This window comes from Amphichorda felina, assembly GCF_050947745.1.
Source record: "Amphichorda felina strain 45539 chromosome Unknown scaffold_9, whole genome shotgun sequence".
Lineage (NCBI taxonomy): Eukaryota > Fungi > Ascomycota > Sordariomycetes > Hypocreales > Bionectriaceae > Amphichorda > Amphichorda felina.
Genome location: NW_028145041.1, coordinates 2,300,864 through 2,327,599, shown reverse-complemented (window position 1 = coordinate 2,327,599; position 26,736 = coordinate 2,300,864). Strand labels below are relative to the sequence as shown.

The 26,736-nt window shown below is 54.3% G+C and overlaps 8 protein-coding genes across 8 annotated transcripts; 3 read left to right on the top strand and 5 right to left on the bottom strand.

Moving 5' to 3' along the window:
* Positions 1 to 5,499: 5,499 nt before the first annotated feature.
* Positions 5,500 to 6,811, bottom strand: ACO1O0_009296 (uncharacterized protein; the record flags this gene model as incomplete). Its single annotated transcript, XM_083198645.1, has 2 exons — positions 5,500 to 5,657; positions 5,743 to 6,811. 2 exons carry the CDS (start codon positions 6,809 to 6,811, stop codon positions 5,500 to 5,502), a joined length of 1,227 nt encoding a protein of 408 aa, XP_083046380.1.
* A 529-nt stretch (positions 6,812 to 7,340) lies between these two features.
* ACO1O0_009295 (DUF4202 domain-containing protein) lies at positions 7,341 to 8,059 on the bottom strand (the record flags this gene model as incomplete). The annotated part of the gene is made up of 2 exons (XM_083198644.1): positions 7,341 to 7,746; positions 7,815 to 8,059. 2 exons carry the CDS (start codon positions 8,057 to 8,059, stop codon positions 7,341 to 7,343), a joined length of 651 nt encoding a protein of 216 aa, XP_083046379.1.
* Positions 8,060 to 8,668: 609 nt separating this feature from the next.
* ACO1O0_009294 (uncharacterized protein) lies at positions 8,669 to 10,117 on the top strand (the record flags this gene model as incomplete). The annotated part of the gene is made up of 1 exon (XM_083198643.1): positions 8,669 to 10,117. One exon carries the CDS (start codon positions 8,669 to 8,671, stop codon positions 10,115 to 10,117), a length of 1,449 nt encoding a protein of 482 aa, XP_083046378.1.
* A 794-nt stretch (positions 10,118 to 10,911) lies between these two features.
* Positions 10,912 to 11,838, bottom strand: ACO1O0_009293 (uncharacterized protein; the record flags this gene model as incomplete). Its single annotated transcript, XM_083198642.1, has 1 exon — positions 10,912 to 11,838. One exon carries the CDS (start codon positions 11,836 to 11,838, stop codon positions 10,912 to 10,914), a length of 927 nt encoding a protein of 308 aa, XP_083046377.1.
* Positions 11,839 to 15,051: 3,213 nt separating this feature from the next.
* ACO1O0_009292 (sterol-sensing domain of SREBP cleavage-activation-domain-containing protein) lies at positions 15,052 to 18,776 on the bottom strand (the record flags this gene model as incomplete). Its single annotated transcript, XM_083198641.1, has 4 exons — positions 15,052 to 15,092; positions 15,290 to 15,778; positions 16,243 to 18,647; positions 18,745 to 18,776. 4 exons carry the CDS (start codon positions 18,774 to 18,776, stop codon positions 15,052 to 15,054), a joined length of 2,967 nt encoding a protein of 988 aa, XP_083046376.1.
* An 821-nt stretch (positions 18,777 to 19,597) lies between these two features.
* ACO1O0_009291 (cupin-like domain-containing protein) lies at positions 19,598 to 20,844 on the top strand (the record flags this gene model as incomplete). Its single annotated transcript, XM_083198640.1, has 4 exons — positions 19,598 to 19,848; positions 19,921 to 20,081; positions 20,144 to 20,396; positions 20,751 to 20,844. 4 exons carry the CDS (start codon positions 19,598 to 19,600, stop codon positions 20,842 to 20,844), a joined length of 759 nt encoding a protein of 252 aa, XP_083046375.1.
* Positions 20,845 to 20,885: 41 nt separating this feature from the next.
* SPB1 (27S pre-rRNA (guanosine2922-2'-O)-methyltransferase) lies at positions 20,886 to 23,493 on the bottom strand (the record flags this gene model as incomplete). The annotated part of the gene is made up of 3 exons (XM_083198639.1): positions 20,886 to 21,442; positions 21,497 to 23,270; positions 23,326 to 23,493. The coding sequence occupies 3 exons, from the start codon at positions 23,491 to 23,493 to the stop codon at positions 20,886 to 20,888; spliced, it is 2,499 nt and encodes an 832-aa protein (XP_083046374.1).
* Positions 23,494 to 23,858: 365 nt separating this feature from the next.
* msp1 (dynamin-related GTPase MGM1) lies at positions 23,859 to 26,729 on the top strand (the record flags this gene model as incomplete). The annotated part of the gene is made up of 3 exons (XM_083198638.1): positions 23,859 to 24,156; positions 24,207 to 26,228; positions 26,284 to 26,729. 3 exons carry the CDS (start codon positions 23,859 to 23,861, stop codon positions 26,727 to 26,729), a joined length of 2,766 nt encoding a protein of 921 aa, XP_083046373.1.
* Between the last annotated feature and the right edge of the window lie 7 nt (positions 26,730 to 26,736).

Here is a 26,736-nt window from a genome sequence, read left to right as displayed (position 1 = left end):
CCTGTTTGTCAAATTGTCTCTTTCCACCACAGTGTTCCCACTGAAAGACGCCCAGTGAAGGGAGCCATGGTGCCGTTTGTCCCGTAATGCTGCTCCGTAGTCCGCCCAAGGTAGCTTGCCGCGTCATCGAGTGGATTGGAGCACGGGGGAGTCGAGCGCGACTGTAAGTCGAGTCATTCGAGACTCACTCGGCCACATCCTCCTACTCGTAAATACGAGTTAATTCATGGCAGTCCTTGTCCGATGGGGGTGAAAAGATGCCGGCGATGAAATCCCGTAGCACGGGGCGGCCGTTTCTGTCTTGGCTGGGCTGCCAGAGTTGCCAGACTCGGGACATGGGGCGATTAGGTAAATTTGGGCGCCGTTGTGACTGTACGCACGTACAGAGTTACCTACCAGTACTCGCAGGTCCGGAGTAGGGATACAGAGTGACAGGTACTAGTACCTGTCACACACCAGATTGCCGGCGCGGTTGTTCGTAATAGTTAGTACTACGTACGTCCGAGGGGAAGTAATAGTGGTACCAGGTAGTTCCCGGAGGGGATGCCAAGTGGCGTGATTGGGCGATTGGGCCGCCTCGACAATTGGCCCCATATTACTTGGTAATCATCCATTGGTCAGTTTGAATTGACCGAGTCCCGGATCTCAGATGGCGGAAACGAGATCCAAAGATTGGCCGATTGCGGGATCTCAGATGGGGATGCCAGATTTCCAGATTGCCAGATCCAGGCAGATCTCAACAACCCGGTACCTTCCTGGTTCGGAGGAAACAGGGCAGGCGCAAGGCACATTTGGGCCGAATTTCACGAGCGCGCTCGTAACCGCACCACGCGCTGTGGTGAGTGCTTATGATTGCTTGACCTCTCTCTGCCGTATAAGCACCTATAAGGTACTAGATAAATTAGTACTACTATATTTAGTAGTAAGTTCCTTCAGGTAAGTAAAGGGACTTGGCAATACATACGTATGTATACGTACTTGCGGTCAGAATCGTGATGGAGGGAACCACAGTGACAGGTTTTTGTACGGAGCATGGTAGCTGAGGATGTGCGTATAACAATATGTCCATCTGACCGGAGCCAGACCTTAGAACAATACCCTACAGTTACTATCATCAGTCTACATAGTACCAGTCTATCATACTCATAGGGTGACTACCAAGACTTCTATTATTGTCGCCCCAGAGTAGTAGACACCTTCCTCTACAGCTCCCTCGAGTAATACTTCATTCACCTTTGGCAACGCTGCGTCCCGTACATGACTAAAGTTGCGAGTATCCGGAATCCGACCCGGGGCTACCCAGCCAACCCCTACTATTGTATTAATTAGTATTAGCACTAACAGTGCCTACTATGCTCCTACTACTTAAACCCACGCGTTGAGGATAGGTTTCATCATTAAATACGCAATACTATGTAAGTAGCAATTCGTACCACGTGTAGTAATATGGCGGAGTCTAACTGCTTGCCCGAGTTGTCCTCAACTATCTAGGTACGTATTTGTACCTGGAGTAAGGTACTTACGCGGGTGACCCCCGTTTATGGAGATGGCGGAAGGTGTTAGACAGGCTCTCGACAGAGCAGATTCCCTCCTGAGCAGCCGAATTCTTTCAGGGGGTCAGGAAGGATCTTAATACCTTTAGAGACCCTATCTACGTTTTTTAACCATCTCCAAAAACGGGGGCCACCCTAAGTAGGCAAGTACTCGTACTCGTAGACAAGTACTCGTAGGTGCCAGTGCGAGCAAGTGCAAGCAGGTACGATCCCTGGTAGGTACAGATACTAGAGTTCGTAGCTCGTACTCCCCGTGACATTGTCGGCGGACGAATGTATGAAATAGGGAAGGAGTAAATTAACCCGCCGGTGACTACCTAGTACTGACTACTAATATAGAGTACCTTCGAGCAAAATTCAAATTCCATCCGCAAAGCTTGATATGCAAGGTGAGGTAAGTGCTACCTACGATACTAATAAGACGTACCCACGGATAGTAGTACCTTCCTTCTGTATGGGGTACTACCTTACCTACTTAGGTAGCAGTAGGTACTTTTTGCCTCTGCTGTGTACTCCGTACATGGGCGTCTTTACATGTGAATGATCCATCAGGTTGTATCCTCCAGCGCCATTGGGCGCCCGTTGAGGTCACTTGTCCGCTCATTTCTGGCTTGCATCTATTTCTCTGTATCATTAGGTAGGAGCATGACAGTGCAGCATCTTTCCCACGGCCGCTCTTGTGTTCCCGCGGGATGGACAAACAATCCCGCAAACTGCATTGTTTGGTGCTCTCGCCGCCTCGCAGCACGCTCAACATGTTGTCTCAGGCAGCCCCAACTGTCTCAATTCAGCTCGATTCAACTCAATCCAACTCACCTCCACCATACTCGTCCCCGTCCCGTCCTCGACGTTGATCGTTACCGACCCACATGGCACTCCAACCGAGGTGTGTGAACAAGATCAAGCTGCGCCTACTCCGTACACAACGGCCTTGTGTTGACCGAAGTTTTCTGTACCCTACTGTTACTACCGAATACCGATCGCGCCTCGTTCGAGGCCCGGACAATGGGTGGGCGACGCCGCACGGGACATTTGGCCACTCCACTCTACGAGTACTACACGGCATGGCGCCTCATGCGACCCGCTCTAATCAGATCCCCACGTTTTCGTGACAGCCGCCTCTCCAGTCGGATCTAGTCAGAAATCCTCCAAGATTTAGGGACACTCAACTCCTCGAGTCATCTCTCTAGTTGGTCTCCGGTGGCCACTTTGCCGCATTCGACGAGGATCTATTAATATTAGACCTACGAGTGAGCATCTCGTACTTCGTATGCGTACATACATTCGGATGACGGGATCTCCTCTCGACTCGGCCAAGACACAATATCACGGGTACTACGGAGTACTAGCCACACGATTGCTCAAGGCCGAGCCACTGAGCACCCCGAGATCCTAGCGCGCGAGACAACGACGCGCCTTGGCACCATTGAGGCTCTGTGGGGAGGGAGTTGTACAACGAGTATCCGTACGAGTAGGACGCAGGGGTGCAGTAGCTGAAACTCCGCCCAAGAGCGGGGGCGTTTGGCAAAATCTCTCCAATCTTGTCAGCCTTGTCTGAGTCAAAGTGTGGACCAGCTAGTGGGACTAGGGTCGTCATGGGAATACTAGTTCACTGGTTTCCAAGATGCCCTGGCCCCGACTACGATCTCCTTCCGAAGAGAAAACACATGATGCTTGCTAGCAGGTTGCCACCGCCACTTCCCGAGATGCAAAACTCGGAGTCTGAGGAAGCAGCCGAGACACGAATGGGCGTGGTGGGATCTGCTCCCGGCCTAGTAGACGATGGGAGGCAACGGGTCTTTGGCAGAGATCACCATCACCGCCCACGGCCTCGAGCACAAGCCGTTGGGCCATGTCACGGCCCCCCCTGCCCTTCCCGTAGTCTCCCGCTATCTCATTTCCCGGTCTCTGAGGGCGACCGTTCTAACCATTTCTTGTAATACCTACAATCCCTGAACGATTGCTAACTCGCGACTTTGCACGGTTTAGTAGCTAACCATCGGAGGTCAAGACCACATTGGGATGTGCTCCGCATATCAACTATACCGGCAAAATGAATAAATTAATATGTCTGCAGGTTCTCCTAATACCCCGCGCGCCTCCCACGTACCGCTGAATAGCTATGAAGAGGCAAGAGAGCAAATCCAGGGATCCATGAACCTCGAAGGCTCGAACGCTTCATTCGAATATGGGTACTAGTAGGTATTAGATGTCTTGATATGATCAGCTGGTCAGCTTCTGTAAGGTTCCAGAAGTTCGGGATTGCCCTTTTGAAGACCAATCGAACGCCCCCGCAAATAGCCAGGATATGTGAGACGTGAGCCACGGCAGGCATCTCTCGGCACTTGTACAAAAATGCGAAGTACATGTACGTGCGTATACTATGCTAGTCTTCTACAAATACTTATGTACTGCACTACTCCGGACAAAGTATGTACAAGCACTCGTACCATATTACAGGGTAACTTACGAATACAAGGGTCACACAGGTACTCATAGAAGAGTAGGCAGGCCGCGGGCCGCGAAATACTACGACCAATTTACCGCACAATGCCGCAAACTTGATAAATTCACAAACGCTAATAATTCTCCCAACTTTCTTCTGTCAGTTCCCAGCACCCAGCAACTCAATCAAGGGTACGAACACGGAGTAATACTTATGGATTAAAAACACTACTTACGAGGGCGACCCCCGTTTTTGGAGATAACGGAGGGTGCCAGACAAGCTCTCGACAGAGCATAGATTCCTTCCTGAGTAGCCGAAATCTTTCAGGCAGTTAGAAAAGATCTCAATAACCTTAAGAGACCATGTCTATCCTTTTTGATCGTCTTCAAAAACGGGGTCGCCCGCGTAAGTAGCAAATCAACTATCAACACTAGTACTCCGTACTAACCGCGACATCTAGGTACTACATTAGTAACCTAGTACATATGGCAGCAGTGAGTTAATCATAGTTGTAAAGACCCAAATTCTCCAAGTACCTCGCTCATGTTTAATGGGTATCTACGAATACAGATGAGACTCCACAACGGGTTGATTTCCGCTCTCCGAGTATAACTACTACTGTACACCAAAGCTGGCACAGTGCGACATAGACCGAACTGCCTGTGAATGGGATGCAATCGCTCATATGCCCGCAAGCGACGGCGCCCGGCTATTTCCCACAACCCAAACTTGATCCGGTATCTGCACCGTTGCTGTTTTGGTAGTATCCATATCCGTACGGAGTATACGTACTCTGGGTACTATGTATTGTACTACGAGGCGCACGCGACAACCGGATGAGAACCCTGTTCCCGTCCATGTTCCTCCTCACCATGCCATGCCGCCTTTCCATTCAACTTTGGAAGTAAAACGGCTAATTCCGACGAGGCGTCGTGTTACACTGCAGTGTCCCGGGCCAGAGATCAAGATCTGGTTAAGCAGCAGTCCGACTAGGTAGTGCTGCCGATGCAACTCTTGCCCGGGATAGGCCAGAGCCCGATGGCCACGTGGATCGACGGTCACTGACGGTCGAGGCTCTTGGATGGATGAGCACCTGAGCAACACACACTGCTCCGAGATTGAACCTTAATACCAGGTACTACTATGTAGCACAAACTAACTATGTAGCTATGATCACCTTGGGCATGGTTCATGGCAGATGGCCCACTATAGACCGGGCTCGAATCCACGTGGATATTTTTTCCTTCAATCCCGGGCTGCGCCTTGGAACCTCATCTCTTCTCCTCGACTGGGGCCACCAGCAATTCCAAGCCCAGACCGCTCTATGCAGTAAATGAGGGGATTCATGCGTCGACTATCACTTCTGTTTCTGCTGATGATGCAGGATGGAAAATTGCATGGACTGAGAGAAGCTCCGGCACATGAACTGCATGGCCAGGTCGCCCAGGTGGCTCAAGAACCCCGCTGCACCTGGTAGTAGTAGAGTGGGACTAAGCCGTCTCAAAGCCGGCTCTTTATAGTATCTTCCGGCGAAAATCGCCTTTCTAATTTAGGGATCTTGTGCTCCACCTCTAGCGTGTTCAGGTAGCCAGGGTGTAGCTGATCCAGTGACGTGACGCCGCACATTTTCATGGTGGTCTCAAGCTCGTCCCGTAGTACTGAGGCGATGTGGATTAGTAGGCCGCATAGTAACTAGTACTAGTACATACATAGTAGTAGGGGGTGGGGGAGGAGGCGGCTTACTCTCGATGTACTGAGTGACACCCTCGTGGCCGTAGTTAAGCCCATACAAGGTTCCTCGGCCGAGCCCGACCGCCCTGGCGCCTAGGCACAGGGCCTTGAATATGTCAGTCCCACGCGTGATACCGCCGTCGACATAAACCTCCATAGACCTGAACACCTCGGGACGGTTCCGGTGCAGCTCCAGAAGGACCAGGATTGTCGGTGGGGAGGTGTCAAGGCTGCGGCCGCCGTGGTTAGACACGACTACCGCGTCCACCCCGGCTTCCATGGCCATGATAGCATCTTCACACGTCTGAATACCCTTTAGGACAACCGGAAGTCCGGGCACGCAGCTCCTGAGCCAGGGAATGTCATTCCACGACATAGAGGCATCAATGTAGCCACCCATGGTACGGCCTAGGGAGCCGCCTTTGGCATCGTTCCTCGGGCCGGCACCCGACATGCCCGAGTTGAGCGTCTCGTCGGACTGGATCCTCTCATCCGCCTCTCGCTTCCCCGGTATGGGCGCATCGATGGTGAGAAATACGGCCGAGGCGCCGGCGTCGCGGGCCTGCTGCAGAAGACGCCGGGAGTTGTCGCGCTGCTTATCGACATAGAGCTGGAAGAATCTGGGGACGCCGTGGGGGATGTCGACGGGGTGGGCGTCGATCGCGGCGGAGATGTCTCTCAGCGGGTATGAGGCGCTGGTGGAAATGCACTGGGCGATGCCGGAAGCCTTGCATGCCCGGCCGATGTCCTTCTCCCCCTCCTCGTGGACCAGCTTGGCCATGGCCACTGGACTACAGAAGATGGGTGCCCGGATTTTGTGACCCAGCATCGTAGTGCTGAGGTCGACGCTGGAGACGTCGCGGAGGGTGCGGGGCCGCAGGCCAATCTCGGAGTAGGCGGTGGCGTTGCGCTTTTTGGTGTGAAGATCAGTGGCTGCGGATGACACAAAGGCCCAGGATTTGGGCTTGAATGTGCGCGACGCAACTTGCTCGAAGTCGTGTGTCGATATGAGAGAACTGAGCGGCGGCTTAGAGTAAGCCTGATCCGATGGAACGGCGAGGTTGTCAGAGGGAGGCGTCATGGCAAAGGTTTATCAGCTTTTCCACCCGAGAATGGACAGGGGATTAGAACTCGGAATCGATTGGCACAGCTGCGGTATGGACTGATGAGATATGCTCAAGAATGGACAGTTTGGTGTTCAATTGCACAGTGATTCGAGGTGGGAGAGCAACAGGCCTGGAACGACGCTTCTGAGCGCGAAGAGCGGGTGCATCCGCGGGATGTGGTTCTCTTATAGTAACAAGATCTCGGCGCCCATTGCACCGAGATCTCAACTGCCGAGCGGTTCGGTAACAGCAATCCGCTTGGGTGCATGCGGGGAGATTAGGGATTGGGGAGATCTCAAAACCAGAGTCTCGGGTCGGAGGGGGGGGCCCCATCGGGGTTCATACATAGTAGAGTTGTAGTCCGATCCGAGCCATCCCGGTCAGTCGGTATTGGCTAAGGAAACTTGAGGTCGTTGGATATGCCAGTCGTCGGGTTATCATCTCCGCACCAAGGTGCGGTTCCTCCTGACGCTCAGTGCCCAGAGTGCCCAGGGCCATCGATCATCAAGCCTCTAGGGCTTTGCCAATCAACATCTTGGCCCGCTCGCTCAGGTCCATCGCCAGGGCGAGCTGTCTGCCGGGCTCGCTCATCTTACCCCATGTCTTGCGCAGGATATTAACCATCTTGTCCTCGTCAATGTCGGCCTTGCTCTCAAAATCGTCAAACTGGTCGTCGAGGAAGACGAGGCAGGCCACGTCCTCGAGGGCCTGCGTCTCTTCGTCGGTGCTCAGCTTCTCTTTGCGGATCAGGGCCGCGACGCGATCCCGGTCCTCCTGGGGAATGGGAGGCTGAATGGAGGGCGACGCGAGCAGCTCGGCCACTTGGGAGGCAGCCTGTGACTTTTGCTTAGAGCGCCATGTGAGGTAGCCGGGGCGGCCCATCGGGAAGCTGCTCCTGGGGAGCTCCCATCTGATGGAGGCTGGTGAGTCTTTTTGTCTGCCAGGTACGATAGTGGAGTGAGTTATAATGGTCCATACCTGCGGAAGTGCTGAGCTCTGCATGCGACCTGGAGGAGAGGAGATGCATCAGCCCGCCGTCTGGCGAGCCACCGGGTCATTTTGCGAGCATAATGCAGCTCGTAGGGTAGTGTCTTGGGCCCATCTGGGCCATCAATCAGATTGGGATCCTGGGCGTGGGCATCGTCGATGAGCTCAATGGCCTTTTCGTACTGCTGTGGCATCGAGGGCAGCTGGCTAGTGGAGTGGTCAGTGGAAGAAGTCATTTTGAAGGCCACCTGGTGTTGCTGTCTAGTTTGACTGGTGAGTTCATGTTCGTGGATTGGCGAGTGAGGCAGGAAAACTTGAAGTTGCTCGACAACCAGCAGCACCGTGTTCCTTCACCTTTTCGGCACTGTCCCCCACCTCCCTTTTCCATCTGAGATGGTGATGAGCCAACTCAGTTGTTCTTGTTGTTCTTTGTGAAAATGGCCACAGCGTCACAGGGCCCGAGTGCACTAGTTATTGTTTATCACTGCTGATCAATTGGCTCACTGATTCACTCCTCTTTTAGTGCCCGGATAGGTATAGCTGGCGATGGGCGACTCACAACTGGCAACTCTGGCACCTGTTCAAGCACTGCGAACAGCTGCTCTCCTTATCAATATATACTTCGGTCATGTTCCAACAACATTGAATCTCCCACCCATTTGATCTCAATTATTAAATTCTCTCGCATAGTGAGAGTTTTGATCATCGCACGCCACTCGTACGCCTGTTTGACACCAGGCTTGCTCAATCTGCCTTCGGTTGATACTGTTTGCTCACTTGCTCCTCTCACCTCGAAGAACGTTCACTCAAGCTTTCGGATAAACAGTCAGATCAAGACTATCAAGATGGCGTCTCATAGAAAAATTACTATCAGGAAGAAGCGAACCTCATCGCTGCACCTATCATCGGAGAACCCAAGTAAGCCAATTGGCCCCCAGGATGCCGCGCCTGGGGAGCAAGAAACGCCACACTCCGCAGAAATTACTACCGCAGAAGTTACAGGGTCGGATGTGAATGGCGAGAAGTCATCCGATGACTCTGGAGGGCTAAAGCAGGTGTCGTCCTCTTCGGAGCTGGGCACTGGCTCAGACATCCCTTGTGTAAAGACTGTCTGCAAGAAGCACATGAACCAAGTCGAATGCGAGAAGACCAAGTGTCTCAAGGCAACTAGCAAAGGAACACCTGAGAGCCCTGAGAACTCTAAGAGCCCTGCACAAGACATCAGTGACAGCTCCTCCTCCAGGTCCTCCAAGGGCAAGAACAAGGGGAAGAAGAAGGAGAAAAAGAGAAAGCTCAAGATATCCAAGTCTAGTAGCTCTACCCCTACCGACGCTGAATCCTCCGAGACAACGAACAATGAAGCCAGCACCAGCGCTAGTACCCCGCCGGCCGAGTCGTCATCGTTCGAGACAGAAGTCCAGACCTCTGAAGACGCTGCCACCGCTGGGGATGAGTCGGGTTGGACCCTTTCTGAAGACCACCTTCTCCGGGGCATGAAAGAGGACAGCCGCCAGCTAACATGGGTGGAGATTGCCAAGGTTCTAAGGCGCGACAAGAAGGATGTCCAGGGGCGGTGGAAGGCCATTAAAGACCAGCCACACCACAGGGACATGGACGAGGAGGACCGGGATGAAGCGGGACTCGACACAGCCCAGCCGAAGCAGAAGCGGAAGCAGAAGGACAAGTCTAGCAAGACGAAGCAAGAGACAAACCCCACTAACAAGAATGTCTCTAAGTGGCACAAGGGCAAGCATAACACCCGCGTCATCGCCGAGAACAAAATTGCCAAGTCCCGAGCTGCCTCCAAGGCAGCCGCAGCCGCCTATGACGCGCCCATCCTATCTGGCGAGGAGCCCTCCTCAGACCCAGACCCAGACCCGGACTCGGACCACGACGACCTCGGCTACGGACCCTGTGACGAGCGCCGCCGCCAGGTGCGCTACCTGCACCGCCAAGTGTACGCGGGACTGTACCCGCCGACGCTGTCGCCCCGGCCGGACGACTACTTTGGCCTGCGTGACTGCGAGGTGCTAGCCACAGTGGAGAGCCGGTACATGCGTGCCAAGTGGCTCGAGATGCAGGCCAACTTTTACAATGTGACGGGTAGGATGATACCACTGGATCTGATTCGGGACAAGTGTGAGCGGGCCCAGGCCGAGGAGGAGAGTGCCCAGCGGAGGGAGCACGGAAATTGGGAGTCGGGGGAGGGTGTCGGTGGTGCGGATGGCCGGAAGAAGGTGGAGAGATGGGTGAGTGGTGTTGATCAGGAGAACCTTGATGATCCTGACTTGTGAGGCCGTCTGTGGTAGCTTGTCAGGGGAAGGACGAGCCCGTAGGAGGATGGGTTAGGCTATTCGTAGATGCCACCCAGGGGGGAGTTGAGATGAATGGTGGATATGTTGTTTGCTATGAAAGGTCTTATCTTGATCTTTCGGACCAAACCACATTTGCAATGTGCCTGTCTGGGGGGACAAGGGAAAGTTGGTTTGATCATGCAGAGCTCATCAGAACACGACAGGCGTTGGCAATGTCACATAATATTGACCCAATGAACTACTGAAACTTAATATCAACTGCCGTTCCCACATTTCCAAGACGCCAGAGATAAATATAACCAACCCTTTCCAGCAGATGCAAATACAGCACAAATTCGCCGCCCACTCCCCAGTTTCTTGTACAAGACCCCGTTTTGGCCCCGTTCCCCCGTTCCCCCGTTCCCCCTTTCCCCCTGGTCCTCTGTCGTCTCCCCCCCCCCCCCTCCGTTGTGCTATTAAGATAGTCCATGTGTCTATCGACACCGATGCAAAAAAAAAAAAAAAAAAAAAAAAAAAAAGGAGAAAAAAGGTAACTCCAGATCTGGGTATCAAAACAAGGATTCAGAAGAGAAGATCGAAGCATACCACCTATGGAGCAAACAGTACACCTGGGGAGGGTGCTTGCTTGCCGTGACCATGTGCGAGTGAGCTTCGAGTTAAAAATACAATGCGAGAGCGCCGAAATATGCGACCAAACAACTCGCTATGCCGTGGCGCATGTAGTGGCTTCGGCGTGATATCCGCTGTCGATATGTTCCGTAGGTTGCTTTATGTCATATTGGGTTCTCCATACCCGGGAGAGGTATAGCCTTCGGCGTAGGGCTGTGGCTGGGTTCCTTGCCCTTGTTGCGGGTTGTTCCATCTGGCCCCAGCCCTCGCTTCATCATCTTTCCCAGCACGGTGACGAGCTCACATGTGTCCCGGAACATATCGTCGCACATGCCCTCCTCGGCGTCATAAGCTTCTGCTATACTGGCCTTGGCTAGCTTCCGGCTGCCCTCGGCGTCGTGCACACACTCATAGAGGAAAGCGGCGTACTCTGTCTTGACGGATAGCCGCAGCGAGTGGGAGCCCCAGAGGAGTTGGTCCGCCAGCTGTACGGCCTCTTTGAAATGGTTATGCGCTATCGGTAGATAGTCGAACCAAGGCAATAGTGATGATGGCGACATTGTCGACACATTGATCTCGAAGCCGGGAGGAGGCCCAACTGGCCCGCCCTCTAAGCGGTGAGTTGGCTGGATAGACGACGACCGTGAAGGGAGATCTCTCTCCTCGCCGTCGTTCTCCCCCCTGGAGGTTCCAGGGGGAGTCGAGGCTGCGAGGATTTCGGGTGTTAGGTTGGCCATGTTGGATACAGGTGGGTTGTTGTGGAAGAGGACGAAGATGTGGTGGAAGCTGGCGCGAAGCTTGTAGGCGAGGACTTTCAGCTCGACATAGTTACCCACCATGGGAATGACATATTGGTGGAGCATGACGAGCCCTTCCCGAGACAGCCATAAAATGTGGAGGATGCGCCGGAGGGAGGCCGGCGATGGTTCGGCTTGCGGTCTCTGCTCCCTCCTGGCTGCCACAAGCTGCTCAGCAAGACTTAGAGACAGGCCGAGGATCTTGAAGAGCATGGTGGAAAGGAGGGGGTTGTCATTCTCGACAGCCTTGGCCAGCCTGCCAAGGAACTTCTGATCGACCTCGGAAGACGCCATGCGGCTAGAGTCCACTTGGGAACTGCTTCACCAGATTGCCGAACCTGGGGTTTATCGATGTCTCAAACCGAGATTCCGGACTATTTTCGAGGGTTGGCGCTGGGGATTGACGGATGTCAGGTCTTGGGCTGTGGTGAAGCAGGTGGCAGAACGCTGCCATGCAAGATCAGAAGCTAATGTGATCGAAGGATAGCCTCGCATATGGTGCCCGGCACGGGAAACGAGAGTCGTCGACGTAATAGGGGTTCCTTTCGAGAAATAGGACGCCAAGCTGCGAGAATGGTGGTTTGACAGTTGGCAAGCCCTGATTGGGTCTCTCGGGTAGCGGAGAAGGCGGTTGCGGGAGCGCGTAGGGAGGTCAATGGGTGAGGAGGAGGGATAGAGAGCTTGCTTTTCGCGACATGTGGTCTCGAGTTCCAGTTGTTCGGGTCGTGGAAAGCAATAGCGTGGGCGAACGAGGGGATACCTGGCCAAGAGATGGTCTAAGGCTGCAAGGAAAGGCTGTCAGCCCTCAAACGGCCCAATTGGGGGCGAGATAATGGGAACTATGCAAGACGTGCAGAGGCCCGGATGGCGAGGCAAACGCACCGGACGACAGGCGGCAGCGCAAGTGCTGTGTAGTTGAGAAAATAACGTGGTATGTTCAACGAGCGGAGGCCAGCCAGCCAAGGCGGAGGAGAGACTGGTGGGGAGCAACAGCGCAGCACTCAGCGAAAAGAAACCCGAGAGGCGCAAGGCAAAGCGAGGAGGACCTGGAGAGGACAAGAGGCCGAGACTAGCTAAAGAACGGGATCCTCGACAAGGGCATCGTGTCGTGGTGGTTTTCGAAGCGCGTCGCGTGGGACAACCCAGGGACCGTTTTCAGGAGGCGATAGGCGAGATATGAGAGGCTAGCGGGATGATGACGGTGCAGGATGCGCTGCGCTGCACAGGTACCGAACTGCAGCGAGCAGCAATTCGGGGCGAAGGGGCGCGTAGAGGCGTAGGGGCGTAGTATTAGGGGGCGGGCGGTGAAGGCCGGAGCAAGGAGCTCGACGAGATCTGATGGGGCTGGCGGGTCGAATGCATACAGCAGACTGCAGTACCATGTAGTTGGGCAACTTGGGGCCTTGGGCTGGTGCTGGGCTGGTGCTGGGCTGGTGCGCTAGGCTGGGGAGAGCTGCAGGTGTCGATATGCACGTCTGCTGCAGTTGTTGACCTGCAATTGTTGTCGAATGCCTGGCGCGTCTGGGGACTCTGGAGCCTCTGGAACCTCTGGAGGTCTCTGGAAGTCTGACGAGCCGTGGGCAAAGGGTCAATTGATCAATTAGCCGCCGCCCAATAAGGCCGCGCGCACGAGGGCACGAGCTAGGAACGCTGTGCAACTGGGCGTTGCTGCACGATGAGTTGTCAAGCCGGTCGACTGGGTGGAAGTCTGGAAGGTAAATCGCGGATGGATCACGGATGGATCACGGACGTCGTCGTTGATGGGCGTGTGTGGGTGGGTGGACGGGTCACGGCCGAACGCGAAAAATCAACCAAGACGGCGGCCCGAGCGGACGGGCAGACGGACGCGAGGCTCTTCCCTTGTAGCCTGTGCCCTGTATTAGAGGCTGTAGGGACCCTAGGGGATGAGAATCGACAAGGGTGTCGCCGCTGTCGCGTACAATGTATTATCCGTAATGTGCGTTTTATTACGGTAGGGATCGGGCGCAACGGCCAAGTCGGCGAGTGCAGCGCTGCAGGTAGTCTGTCACCAGCAATGGAACCAGCAATGGGACCAGCAGGGCCGGCACGGGCTCTTCATTGTTACCGTGAGCATGGCGCGGAGTCCGAGTCCGAGATGCGGATGCCGGGATGCCCGTATGCCGGCAGGCGAAACAGAGACATTGAGGCAGTTGATGTCTGATCATCTTCGTCATGAGACACGGTCGTTTAAGGTTCAGACAGCCTTGGAAGCGTGGAACTTGGAAGGCAGACCTGAAACTGGGGCCTCGAACTGTCCACGGGTACCTACGGATAGGCGTTGCGCGTGACCTCCAACTATGAGCGGCAGATAGGTCCACTGTGGACGGTGCCGGTCCACTAGGTATAGACGGGACGGTACATACTTAGGTACGGGCTAATACTAGTACGGCCCCGTTGGCAGTCTCTCCAGTGACATCAGCCTCACCACCTTCACAGCCCGGGCCAGTTCAACAACTCCGAGGACTAATAATAGGACTACGAAGTACGTACGGAAAACATAAGTATTCATACTGGTCCATCAACGCGTCGCTCAACACGCGTATGCCGCCCAGGCCGCACAATTGGCCGTCCCCGTCCATCGAATCAACCATCGCCAACTCGTCCCCAACCTCCCGAATTTCTCTCCTTTGTTTTGTTATCGCCCACCCGGTTGCATGAGACGCGACCGCCCTGCCTGCTACGCCTGACTTTCTTCTTTGGGGCCCTGGCTCTCAGTACATTCATTGCTGTATTTTCGTGGCTGTTGCCTTGGGCATCCTAGGGTAGTGCTATGTGATATGTACTCGTATACAGCTTTGGACGCGTCGGCCACGCCTCCCGTTCGAGCGAGTGTGGAACTTCTAAAAACAAAAAATCAACAAGATACCTATCTACAATGTATTCGTACCCATGCGGCTTCAACCGCTGTCGCGGCCCACTCGCACAACGTGTGGTCGTGTCCCGGTGCCTTTGTCTTACTCCGGATCTTGTCTCAGACCCTGTCTAAGATCTTCTGAACGATAAGATGAGAAGACAAAAATACAAGCAGCCCCTCCAAGTCTCCAATAGAATTTCCATTGTACAAAATATGAGAGTAACCTCTGATCGTTCCCAAACCCTGGCCATATGGGAAGAAATTTCCTGGCTTCTTCGCTTGAGCCCCTCCCCAAGTATACGTGAGACTCCTCGCCCATATCCCGCTACATCAACCGAAAGTGGCCACAGATCGATTCGATTCGTGTCACGGTGTGCAAAGAGGCTGTGACCCGAGTTCGACGACCGACCTCCCCCAAGGGCGACGGCCGGTCATGGAGAAATAATAGTATTACTACGATAGCATTATATCCACTCAAGTTCTCTCCCAATGTGCAGGTCCAGCCCGGCATTGGCATCTAAACTCCCCGCGAGTTGACCAGCTTCCATCATTACGTATACATAATGGGCTGGGCCTGAGATATATCCTAAGTCCCAACGTTGCCGCCTCTCCCTGTCCTGCGCCATACCCTTTTAAAAATCCCAGAGCCCGCCGACCATAACTTCGTTCGTTTCTAAGTGTTGTTTGTCGCAAATAAAAAAGATTCCTTGTGCGTGTGTGCGTGTGTGCGTGTGTGCGTGTGTGCGTGTGTGCATGTGTGCATGTGTGCATGTGTGCGTGTGTGTGCTCGTATGTGCGTCTGGATTTTCGTGGTTGATATTCAAGTCCACGCTCTTGGTCGACATATACTTCCCGCTTTGCGCCGCCTACTTGCCAAATTCATGAGACCGTCATCTGTAGCCATATCAAATCTCTCGGGGCCTCCCACCGTGACCAGCTTGATCACATTTCCAAACGCAAAGGCGACTGACATGAGCCCGACTCTCACCTTGGGCCCCAAATCTGAGATAAGAAGATGGCTAGGTTGCTCGTCCTTCTTGAACAGGGGCTCCTCTTCGTCGGTACCTGTTCGGAGGCTGGGTGATATCGTCCACGCCTCCCACTCGATGGGTGTAGTCTTCGTTGTGCTGCGCCCTGCAAACCGTTTCCGAAGGCCCTCCCCGCCGTCCCCAGCTTGGGTCGGAGTCTCTGCCTCAGGAGCCTTCTTGCGTCGAATGCCGCACGCACTACCGTCTGAAAGTATGCAGAAATGGCCCGGATTTCTCACTCGCCTCTTGGTCACGTTGGCGTCTCCCCATTCGCAACCTTCTCCGTCCGTGGCACCAGAAGGACCTTGCAGGCAGATGGAATCGAAGTCCTCTGATGGAGTGAATGTATGCAGGATCCCATCGCCAGTCTCAGCCGCTACATACGAGAGGGTTGCCGAAGTGATGCTAGGTATCTCAACGTGAGCTATCCTTTGGGTCGAGTAGGCACATTGGAGAGAGCGAGGCTTCATTTCTTCCGTCTCTACGGTGTAGAGATATTCGCGGTTGTCGATGCTGAAGATGTGAACCCGAGACAACGTCGCAACAAGAAAGAGACCCAAGGAAGGCATCGTCAAGATTTGGTGTGCCCTTTGACCCCTGAATGTTGAGGTTGGGATTTCACGAGATTCCCATCCTTGCTTGGACCGCGATGCCACGTGTATATGGCCCTGTTTCGATGCCGCTACGACAGCTATTCGGGTAGGGATCTGACCATAACCTATCAGAATGGCGAATTTATTAGCAAGGCTTTCCGGAATTCCACTTGTACTGTAACAAAGGGACAACAAAACTCACCTCTGCTGATCAAAGGCTCGGCACAGATCAGAGGATTCTCAGAGATTACCGAGTCTTCGGTGCCGCTACCCTCTTCCCCGAAAAGTTCTGTGACGGTACCATTGCGTCTCACAATGATCAAGTGCGGCGCCTCTGAAGACAGCCTGGGCGCAAAGAATACGGCCTCGGGACGCTGTCCAAAGAGGTCAACTGCGACGGTAGGGCCCCAAACCCGGTCTGCTAAATTCCAGAAAGTCACTTGAAACGGTGACAGTATGGCCAGCCACTTCGACTCATGGTCCGTCGCAATGGCGAGAACGGGAAACATACTACCCGCGTCGGAAGTAGTTCCCGGCAAGGCGTAGCTCGATCCCTCAGATCGTAAATCCCAGACAAGAATGATGCGGTCGAGACCAACCGTAATAATGTATCCTTCGCTTGAGTGTGCTAGCATAGCAATGTCGAGAGTGTGGCCTTCAGGAAGATGCCGGACCGATAACAGCGGGCCATCCTCCAAATCGTTATCGTCCTCAATGTTCGCCTCGTCTTCGTATAGGAGGTAGCTAATGAGTAGACGTAGCGCTGCAACAACGACAACAAAAATAACGACGAATTGCGTCAGCTGATGATTGATAAAGTCGTAGTAGGCCGGCAGTAGAGTTGGCTCTCTGCTCCGCAAGCTCCTGTCTGCGCCCTTTTTCACAAACACCAGAGGCTCATAGACTTGCGCAATGTAGCTATGAGCGGAGGGTTTGATGATGCCGATGAGCTCCTGAGCAGTCTCGTGATCCTGCAGACGCAGCCACGACGTTGGGCTCCTTGCTTGGTTGATTTCTTCGAGTGAAGACGCTTTGGAGGTTCCAAAAATCTGGGCTGCTGATTCCCAGAAGAAGCCAATGGTCGTATTAAGCATGGTTTGTTCTTGGAAGAAGTGCCACTGGGCAATCACAATGAACCCGACCATGACGAATGTCCCGGCAATACGGGTCGACAGAGCAGCATTGCCGTGAATCATCTGCTCTATCCACGTGCGGCCGCGAGTGCCGGAGTCCAGCAAGACGTGACGATGATGACGCATTGATACCTTGGCCAGCGCGTCGCTCAGCTCGGTTCGTCGCACATCAACACTCAGTACAGCTAAGAAGAAAGTCGAGAGGTAGAAGACATCAAAAACAATAGCAAAGGCCAGGAAGATGCAAAACCCAGATACACCAGGGGAAACCAAGCGGGACAAGACTGTCAAGATAAGGACATTTTGCATGGCGCTGGCTAGAGCCACCGGGGCGGTCTCGCCAAAAGCATGCCCAATTCGACTGGTGGTACTGTCCTTGGATGGAGTGAGGATGACGGCATTGATGAGGCGGAATATGTTTTCGAGGCTCATGGCGAGTATGACTAAGGGATACGCAGCCTGTGGAATACGAGACAGATCAATGTTGAAGATGGCGCAGACGGTGAAACTCGACATGATGGAGAAGACGATTTGTGTGACGACGGTGATCATGAGGCCCACCTTGGACTTGACAGCTCGGACCTTGAACAGGCTCATGATGAAATATCCTATGGCTAGGCCATAAGCCAGAGCAAGAGTGAGAGTGTCCTCGGTGGAGATTGGCCGGAATTGAAACTCGTATAGGCGGCTTTGCGATATGCGCCCGTCAGGGGGGTACACGTCCCACGTATCCGTCACCTGCTCAGCCAGCGCTGCCGCCTTTCGCTCCCACTGACGGCCAACGGGGGAGTCACGCCGGTGGAGCAAGGTGATGACTAGGGCGTCTGCCGCCAGCAGCCGTCGGTACTCGAATCGCTTTCCGCTGAAAACGACAGAGTGGCGCAAGGTCACGTTGACGGGGGTCGACATGGTCTTCATCTCGTTGACGGTCGAGATAACGTCGTTGTCGGCCAGTATGCGCTCGCGTGAGCAGCCCCAGTACTGCAGCGGGGACTGGAAGAACCAGGACTGGTTCGTGAATCCATTGATGGCGTGGACAGCATCACGCTGGCTTGGGGAAAGGTCCCCCTCATCGGTGCTAGGACACGGCGTGGGGATGACGCCTATGCGAGGGTCGAATTCCTCCGTGACACCTAACAGGTCGTCCTGAAGATCAAGGGCCGAGGCAAGAAGCTCAGGGTCTAGTGCCTGCATATAATTCCCGTGGACCCAAACCGAGCGCATTATAATATCTGGCTCCGTGACCATGTGGTACGGTAGCGGCTGGGCGACGGTCCAGGCATGATGGGGGAGGTTGGAGGCGCCGTTGATGAAGTCGGTGGTGAAGAGGAAGGGGATCGGGTAGCCGAGGATGGTGGCTACGGCGGCAGAGACCAGCAGAGTCGCGACGACGTGCCGGGCAGCGTAGCGGCCGTAACGCGCAAAAGCCTTGCGCAGAGGGTGCGATGGGGAGAGGACCGGGGCTTCGGTGGTTCTAGAGGTCGGGATCACGAAATGTTAGAAGTCTCTTTCGCTAGATGTCAGATCCATACCAGATCTGTCCTCACCCTTTTTTCTCTTGGGGGACTAACCCTCGCAGCGGGTACAAAAAGTACCAAATCATGAGGCCGCGTAGTCCAGGGTGAAGAGCCCCCGTCCGTTGGCTTGAACGAACTGGATGGTTTGGTCAAGCTGGAGGGGTAGGGGTCAATGACATTGGGTCATGAAGGGAGCCCGAGTACCGATTCTAGGTGTGGGGTCGAGGTGCGTCGTCGGATATTATATGAAGGAGCGGGAGGCCGGGAGGTGAAGGGCATTGGAGACCGGGGGGAGGGGGGACGATGGGGTTCAACGTTCAATTGCGTGAGGTTGGCAATGGCAGCTGGTGGTTGGTGGTGGTTGGCATCCTGGAATCCTCTGGATTGTAGGGAAGTGGAGGGGACCCCCAGTACGGATACGCTCTGGAGCCTGGAGCCTTCGAGGATCCCAGGGCAGGTTTGGGGGGTGGCGGCGCTGGGAGGCCCACCTGAACCCTCCGCTGCGTCCGCTGAGCCCAGGGCTGTCCGTCCAGCACCGCCCAGATGGCAGGATTTTCTCCACCTCTCCGGCGGCCCGGTGCAGCAGACCATGGCATGACCAGGACCTCATCAGCCCATAAAGCTTGCCCAGTGGCACCAGTGCCCACCGCGCCAGGAACCACCACCTCTCACTCGCTGGCCCTGGCGACCCTCGACGGCGACAGCCTTTTCCGGGACGGCCCCTCAGCTGATGAGTCAAGCCAAATGGGCTGAGCCGCTGAAACCCATCGAGCACCGGCTGAAGCTCTCCCGGTTTGTCCCTTGCTCTCTCTCCAGGTTCCAGATCCCATAGTCATCCCTCCCCAAGCCTGTCGGAGCTCGCCTGGTTGACCCGACCTAGCCCGCTGAGCCGCTCACACTCCCGGGGATGACCGCCGACGCCACCAACGCGGCTCTGCGTGAGCTTATTACGACTTTCAACGACCTCAACGCTGACTTTATACACGAGTTCGATGAGGAGCCGAGCCCGCTCGAGTTTATGCGCTTCGTCTCGTGCAACACGCCCTTTGTCGTGAGACGTGGAGCATCGTCATGGGCGGCATCCCAGCAGTGGTCACCTGAATACCTGAAATCGGTCCTCAGCGGCCAGACTGTCAATGTTGCCGTGACTCCCTGCGGGTATGACCATGGTCTTTCGTATTATCGCACAGTAGTTTAAACACCTAGAACTAAGGAGTGATCTAAATGTAGCAACGCAGATGCCCCCAGCTTCTCGCCCGTCCACAGCTCGACCGTCATCTCCAAGCCACACGAGGAGGAAGAGCCGTTCGAGGAATTCCTCGACTATGTAATACGCCAGGAGACGGACCCAGCCTTTCCCAAGGATGCAGAGGTGAGATATGCTCAGACTCGTCAGCCACCCTCCAATGCCACCACACCACACCATCATCACCACTGACTTGACCGTCCTCAGAGAACGACAACTTCCGCAACGAGTACATCTCTCTCTTCTCCGACGCACAGAAAGACGTTCCCTTTGCCCGTATAGCTCTCCAGAAAGAGCCCGACGCCATCAATCTCTGGATAGGAAACTCGAGGTCGGTGACATGCCTTCACCGCGACCCCATGGAGAACATCTACGTCCAGATCCTTGGCAGGAAGCACTTTGTGCTGCTGCCGCCGCTGTGCCATCCGTGCGTGAATGAGAAGCTTCTACGACCTGCGACGTATACGCGTTCGGGACGAGGCCTTGACCTACACATAGACCAAGATGCGGAGCCCGTGCCATTGGCCACCTGGGATCCTGATGAACCCCAGGTCAATACCACCGACTTCTCCCAGCTGGCAAAGCCCCTCCATGTAACATTAAATCCAGGAGACATGTTATATTTACCGGCTATGTGGTGAGCTAGGCCCACTCAAAATTATCAGTTGGCCTTTATATACTAATCTTCCCACTCCCGAAGGTATCACAAAGTTAAGCAATCTAGCAACGCTGAGGGTTGTATTGTGGCCATCAATTACTGGTCAGTGAATTAGTTGGCTCACCTATTTCCCTAGCAGAGTTAACATCCTCACAGGTATGACATGGATTTCAGCGGGCCATTCTATCCCCTGACATCGTTTGTTCGGAATATCGGACTAGGCATGCAAGCAGATCCAGCGCCCCCTTAATAGAATTATGTCAAGATAGGATATATACTCATATAATGCCCTCATCGCTTCTTCTTCTGGGCAATCCTCTTCTGCGCCCGCAGCTCTTTCTTCATCCTTGGGTCCACAATGCGGTAACGCCCCTTGACACCCTGCGGCCGGCCCTTGACACCTCTGTGCACGCCCCGGGCTACAACCAACTTGGCCGGCTGCGATGGTTTCTTTTTTGCGGCCCTGTTCAGCAGCTTGGTAATGCTGTCTGCCTTCTCCTTCTCAGTCATGCCCTCGTCGTTGGCCAGCATGTCTGACTTCTTCTTCAGCTTCTCCAGCTTCTGGGCCGCCTTGAACTTCTTCCGGGCCTTGGCTTCCCGGACCTTCTTGATGGGGCGAGCATTGTATGCCCGCATCTTCTCCTGAATCGCCTTGGCAGCAGCCTTGGTGATCGGCTTCTGGGCTTTGTCGTGCCTGACCTCGTCATCCAGAAACCAATCAGGCAACCCGTCGCGATCGCGGAACGCTCGCTTGTTGAATGCATCGTCGATGGCATCGTGGGTTGTCTTTTGCCCCGTTGCGAGCTGGTGAGCTAACGTCATTGCCTCAGCAGTGATGATGTCGATGTCTAGAATGAGGTCAGCACGTCTTCCCTAAATGAGACCCAAGATTTGAAGCTTACCTGGCTTTCCGTCAGCTCCCTTCTCCAAGTGTTGCTCCCAGTCATCTTCATCCTTGGAGCGCTTGACTACTTCGAACTGGCGGTTCTCGTCGTCAGAATCAGAGTCGTCCATCGTGTGATCTGTAGAACGCTGTTCCTTCCCAAGTTGGCTTTTAGCTTCTTTCGAAGACTCCTTCGCTTTGGCTTTTTCAGTTGTCGGCTTGCTTTCGGCTGGCTTCGGGAGGGCGATGCCCTTGAATATATCTTGGTTGAAGAATGCAGCAGCTCTCTTCGAGAGGCCGCCCTCAGTCGCCGGGGCACCGTCCAGGTCGCGAATCAGTCCGTTGCTTCGAGGGCCCTCTTCATCGTCACTATCGGATTCCCCGTCCTCCTCCTCCCAATCACTAGAATCGCTCTCCTCAGCATGCTCGCTGACAGAAAGGCCTTCCCATTCTTCGTCATTGTGCTCCTCCTTTGCTTTCTTGGCGCGATACTTTGCGTCGGCCTCCGACTTGCGCTCCTGGTATTGGGAATACATGGACTCAAGTTCGCCCTCAAGGCGATCGCCGTCGTCATCGCTCTCGTCGTCAGACTCTGGCGAAGAACCAAGGCCGCTGTCCTTCTCTTTCTTCTCAGCAGAGGTTGGCAGGATGGACATTCTCCCCTTGGCCAATCGCTTCAGGCCGTCCGTCTTATCAACCTTCTTAAGAGAGAACATGGACCCTTCGCCCATTGGACCCGACTCCTCCATGCCGATGTCCATTGGGGCGACCATATTCAGTTGCATCCGCACAATTTCGCGCTGTTTGCGCTCATTCTCTCGTCGCTTCTCTCTTTTCCTCTTGGCGCTCTCCTTGTCCTTCAGCGCCTGCAACTCCTCTTGAGTTTTGAGCTCCTCGTCCATAGACTCCACCTCGGCCACTTCTTCAGCGCCCTCTTCTTCATCCTTCGAATCCTTCTTCGTACTGAACCCAAAGATTTCTCTCACTCTCAGGCGCCATTTTAACAGAAGTTTGAAATCTCTCCGCCCCAGGACCTTCAGATCTTGGCAGCAGTTACGGATTTCTTGAGTAGTTTCGGGGAGCTTATCCAATGCCGCAAGCGCAACATCGCCGTTCGGCGGTTGCTGGAACGTAAGCTTATTGTAACCTCCCAAGATAGCAATCGGGTCCATGGTTTGAATGAACTCGCTCGCTGTGATTTCCTTGTACAGGATGTAATCGCCCTCATCATAACCGTCTCGTTTGCGCTTCTTGACTTCTGGGTTAAAGACTTTGGCCTCGTTGTTCGGGGTAGCGCCTGAAAGTTCCGCGAAAACTGACTTGGGGTCCAAGAATCGAGGATCAATCTTCTTAGGGGCCTTGTAGCCCCGGCAGACAACAAAAATTTCGGCCGAGACGTTTCGAGATGATGGAGGCTTAGTCGCTTCGACCTTATTGAAAAGCTGGTTGAAGACCCAAAGCAAAGAATTGTAGTCCTTGGACCTGAACACCTTAGTAACAAAGGTGCCCCCTTCGACGAGGAACTCGGTCGCCAGCTTTAGAGATTGTAGGGCGAGTTCTGCCTGGTTGAAAGAGTCCTGCACCCAGGCGGTACCAACATTCGGCGCGCCATCATGTAGAACGGTATCGGCCTTCCAAGTTTTGAAGTGCTGTCGGATCGTCGCTCGGCATTTGTCGGTGGTGATATCGCTCTGAAAGGTGATGACCCGAGGAATCGGTTTGATCGGGGCCAGATCTACACCGACAATGAGACTGCCCACGGGCATGACCTCAGCGGCAACTTGGGACCATGACTATCCATGTATTTAGCAGATGTCTCAGGGCCGTACATAGGTTTGGTGAACTCACTCCAGGTGCAGCGCAAAGATCTAGTAGGACCTTGCTCTTCTCCAGGAAGCCATACTTCTTGTTCAATTGGATGAGCTTGAAAGCAGCTCGGGCTCTGTAGCCCTTCTCCTTTGCAAGCTTGTACCACTTATCCAAGCGGCCCTTGCCGTGCTTCTTCTGGATCGCCATGGCGGCGAGATGCGGTTCGGATTCTTAGACGAAGTTATAGTACGAACCTTCACACCGATCGCCCCGCGACCAACTCCAAAAAATTTCCGGGCAACTTTTTTTGACTGATAGGCCCCATCACGTGCTGATAGCGGCGGGGCCCGTTGCCAAGAGTATCTACTGGTACGTACCTCTTCAGCCACATTGCTCCACCCTCAGCGGTGTCATTAAACCCCGGAGCCGAGCTATTACCAATATGCAATGACCTCAGATCAACCCACGCTGCATGCCACAGCTCAACCAGCGTAACCGTCGTGCAGTCGAGGCCTTGTGACGGCCAGGCAAAATTATCGGAGCAAGCAACATCTCTCGAACCATCCGCCGCGATGAGTGGGCGAGTCCTCGCCGCCGGCATGCGACCGACAACGCGACGCGCCTCCGCCCACACCATCCGGCACATCCACCGATTCCCAACCGGTGGACTCCTACGCGCCGATGCGGCGATCAGGGCGACCCGGAGACGCATGTGGTTCGGTAACAATGCTTTCCATAATGCTGTCACCGTTCGCAATGCGTCTTTCGCCCGCTTCTTGCCCAAGCTCGTGGTCAAGTTCGCTAGGATACCGGCCATGTTTGGAGCATTCACCGTGGCCGCGTTTACGTGGGTTCAGTATCAAGCAAACCGTACGAAACCTACTCCGCCCAGCTGGAAACTATGCTAATGAGGTTTCTAGAGGCTGGAACCTACGCCATCAACGTCTTTAATTCTACAAAGGACACTGTGACGGGCACCTTATCCAGTCTATACGACGGCGCGATAGACGTCGCTGAACAGACACGCCAGGGTTGGGAACTCACCAAAGACCAAGTGGAGGTCCCTGACTGGGTCAAGAAGGTACTGAGGCTTCATGAAGAGATTGGTACTGGGGGTTCCGGTCCTGGAGGCGACGGTGATCCAAAGCAAAGCAAAGTCGGTACCGGGGTTGCTGTCGGTGCTACCGCTGCTGCTTATGGGTACGAGAAGTCAGAAGATGAGGATCCTAGGGACACGGAAGAGGTCGCAAAGGATGACCAGATGATGGTGCTGACCAAAAAGATGATTGAAATTCGGAGCATTCTTCAGAGGGTCGGTCAGTCAGATACTCTGACTCTCCCATCGATCGTCGTCATTGGTTCCCAATCATCCGGCAAGAGTTCCGTATTGGAGGCCATTGTCGGCCACGAGTTTCTTCCCAAAGGCTCCAATATGGTCACCCGGAGACCAATCGAGCTGACGCTGGTCAATACCCCGGGATCCAAGGAGGAATACGGAGAGTTTCCCGATTTAGGGCTCAGGCGCATCACCGACTTCTCCTCAATCCAAAGGACTCTCACGGAGCTCAACCTTGCTGTTCCCGACAGCGAATGCGTATCCGACGACCCCATTCATCTCACCGTCTACTCTGCAAATATTCCTGATCTGTCCTTGATTGATCTCCCTGGGTACATTCAGGTGGTAGGCCAGAACCAGCCGCTCCAGCTCAAGCAGAAGATTGCCGAGCTTTGCGACAAGTACATCCAGCCTCCGAATGTCATCCTTGCCATCTCGGCTGCGGATGTAGATCTCGCAAACTCCACGGCACTGAGGGCATCACGAAGGGTCGACCCGAGGGGTGAGCGAACCATCGGTGTCGTAACCAAAATGGATCTTGTCGACGCCCGGCGAGGAGCCTCCATCCTGAACGATAAGCAATACCCTTTGAGACTCGGCTACGTCGGCGTAGTATCGAAGGCCCCTCAGTCTCAGGGGCTGTTCAAAATGGGCCACGCCAACTTGCTATCCACAATTGCTAAGCAAGAAAACGCCTTCTTCTCCTCCCATCCCCTAGAGTTCGGACCCGATTCCGGTGTCGATGTTGGTACGACCACACTTCGAAAGAAGCTGATGCATGTTCTGGAACAAACAATGTCTGCGAGCCTACAGGTCACTAGTGATGCTATTAAGCAGGAGTTGGAGGAGGCAACCTACGAGTTCAAAGTCCAGTACAATGATCGTCCGCTATCGGCTGAATCATATCTCGCCGAGAGCCTTGATGCTTTCAAGCATTCCTTCAAGCAGTTCACGGGAGAGTTTGGTCGCCCACAAATGCACGAGCTGCTTAAGAATGAGCTTGACCAGAAGGTCCTCGATCTGCTAGCAGCTAGGTACTGGAACAAGCCTATTGAGGACCTCTCAGCTACCAGACCTGACCCTGACAATATTGCCGACCTCCCCAAGGCGGATCCCGAATCTGTATACTGGCATCGGCAACTTGATGCCTCTACCTCAGCTCTAACTAAGCTGGGTGTTGGGCGACTGGCTACTACGGTTGTCGCGTCCTCAATTCAGGCCCATATCGATAAATTAGTAGGACAGTCGTGCTTTTCGTCGCATCCCTTCGCACGAGACGCAATCGCGGAAGCCACGTCAACTATCCTTAACGAGAGGTATTACAGTACCAGCGACCAGGTTGAGAACTGCATCAAACCTTACAAGTTCGAAATCGACATCGAAGACAGAGAATGGGCTCGGGGTCGGGAGCATGTGCAGGGCGTGTTGAAGAAGGAACTCAAAGATTGCGAGTCTGCTCTCGCCGGACTTGAGTCTGATGTCGGTGGACGGAGAAAGCTGAAGGAGGTTATGGCCTTTGTCGACAAGTCAAGAAAGGGGGATATTATTGTTGAAGGTGATGGCCGAAGCGGCGCTGGGGGATTCAGTGCCTCATTACTCACCCGAGGTAAGCTTCATATCCCAGCACATCCTCAGAGTTCCAATAGCTAACTTTACCACAGGCCGCGAAGCCGTGTTTCTCCGTGACAGGGCCGATATCATCAAGATGCGCTTGATGGCTATCAGGTCTAAACAATGTGCCAGCCTTAAGAACAAGTATTACTGCCCGGAAGTCTTCCTTGATGCCGCTGCTTCAAAGCTCGCGTCTACGGCCGTCCTATTCCTCAACGTGGAGCTTCTCTCTGAGTTCTACTACAACTTCCCCCGCGAACTGGATCTTCGTCTAGGCCGCCATCTCTCTGAGTCAGAGGTTGAGAGGTTCGCCAAGGAGGACCCCAAGATCCGCCAGCATCTTGAAGTGATTCGTAGGAAAGAACTTCTTGAGCTCGTTCTTGAAAAGATGGAGAGCCTCAAGCAGTTGGAAGGCAGGGACCGGGACAGAGAGCGGCGGGGGGTTGGTGGCAAATGCGAGAGCGAGAGGGGGCGTGGCCGGTGGGGTTTGTTTTGAACTACCT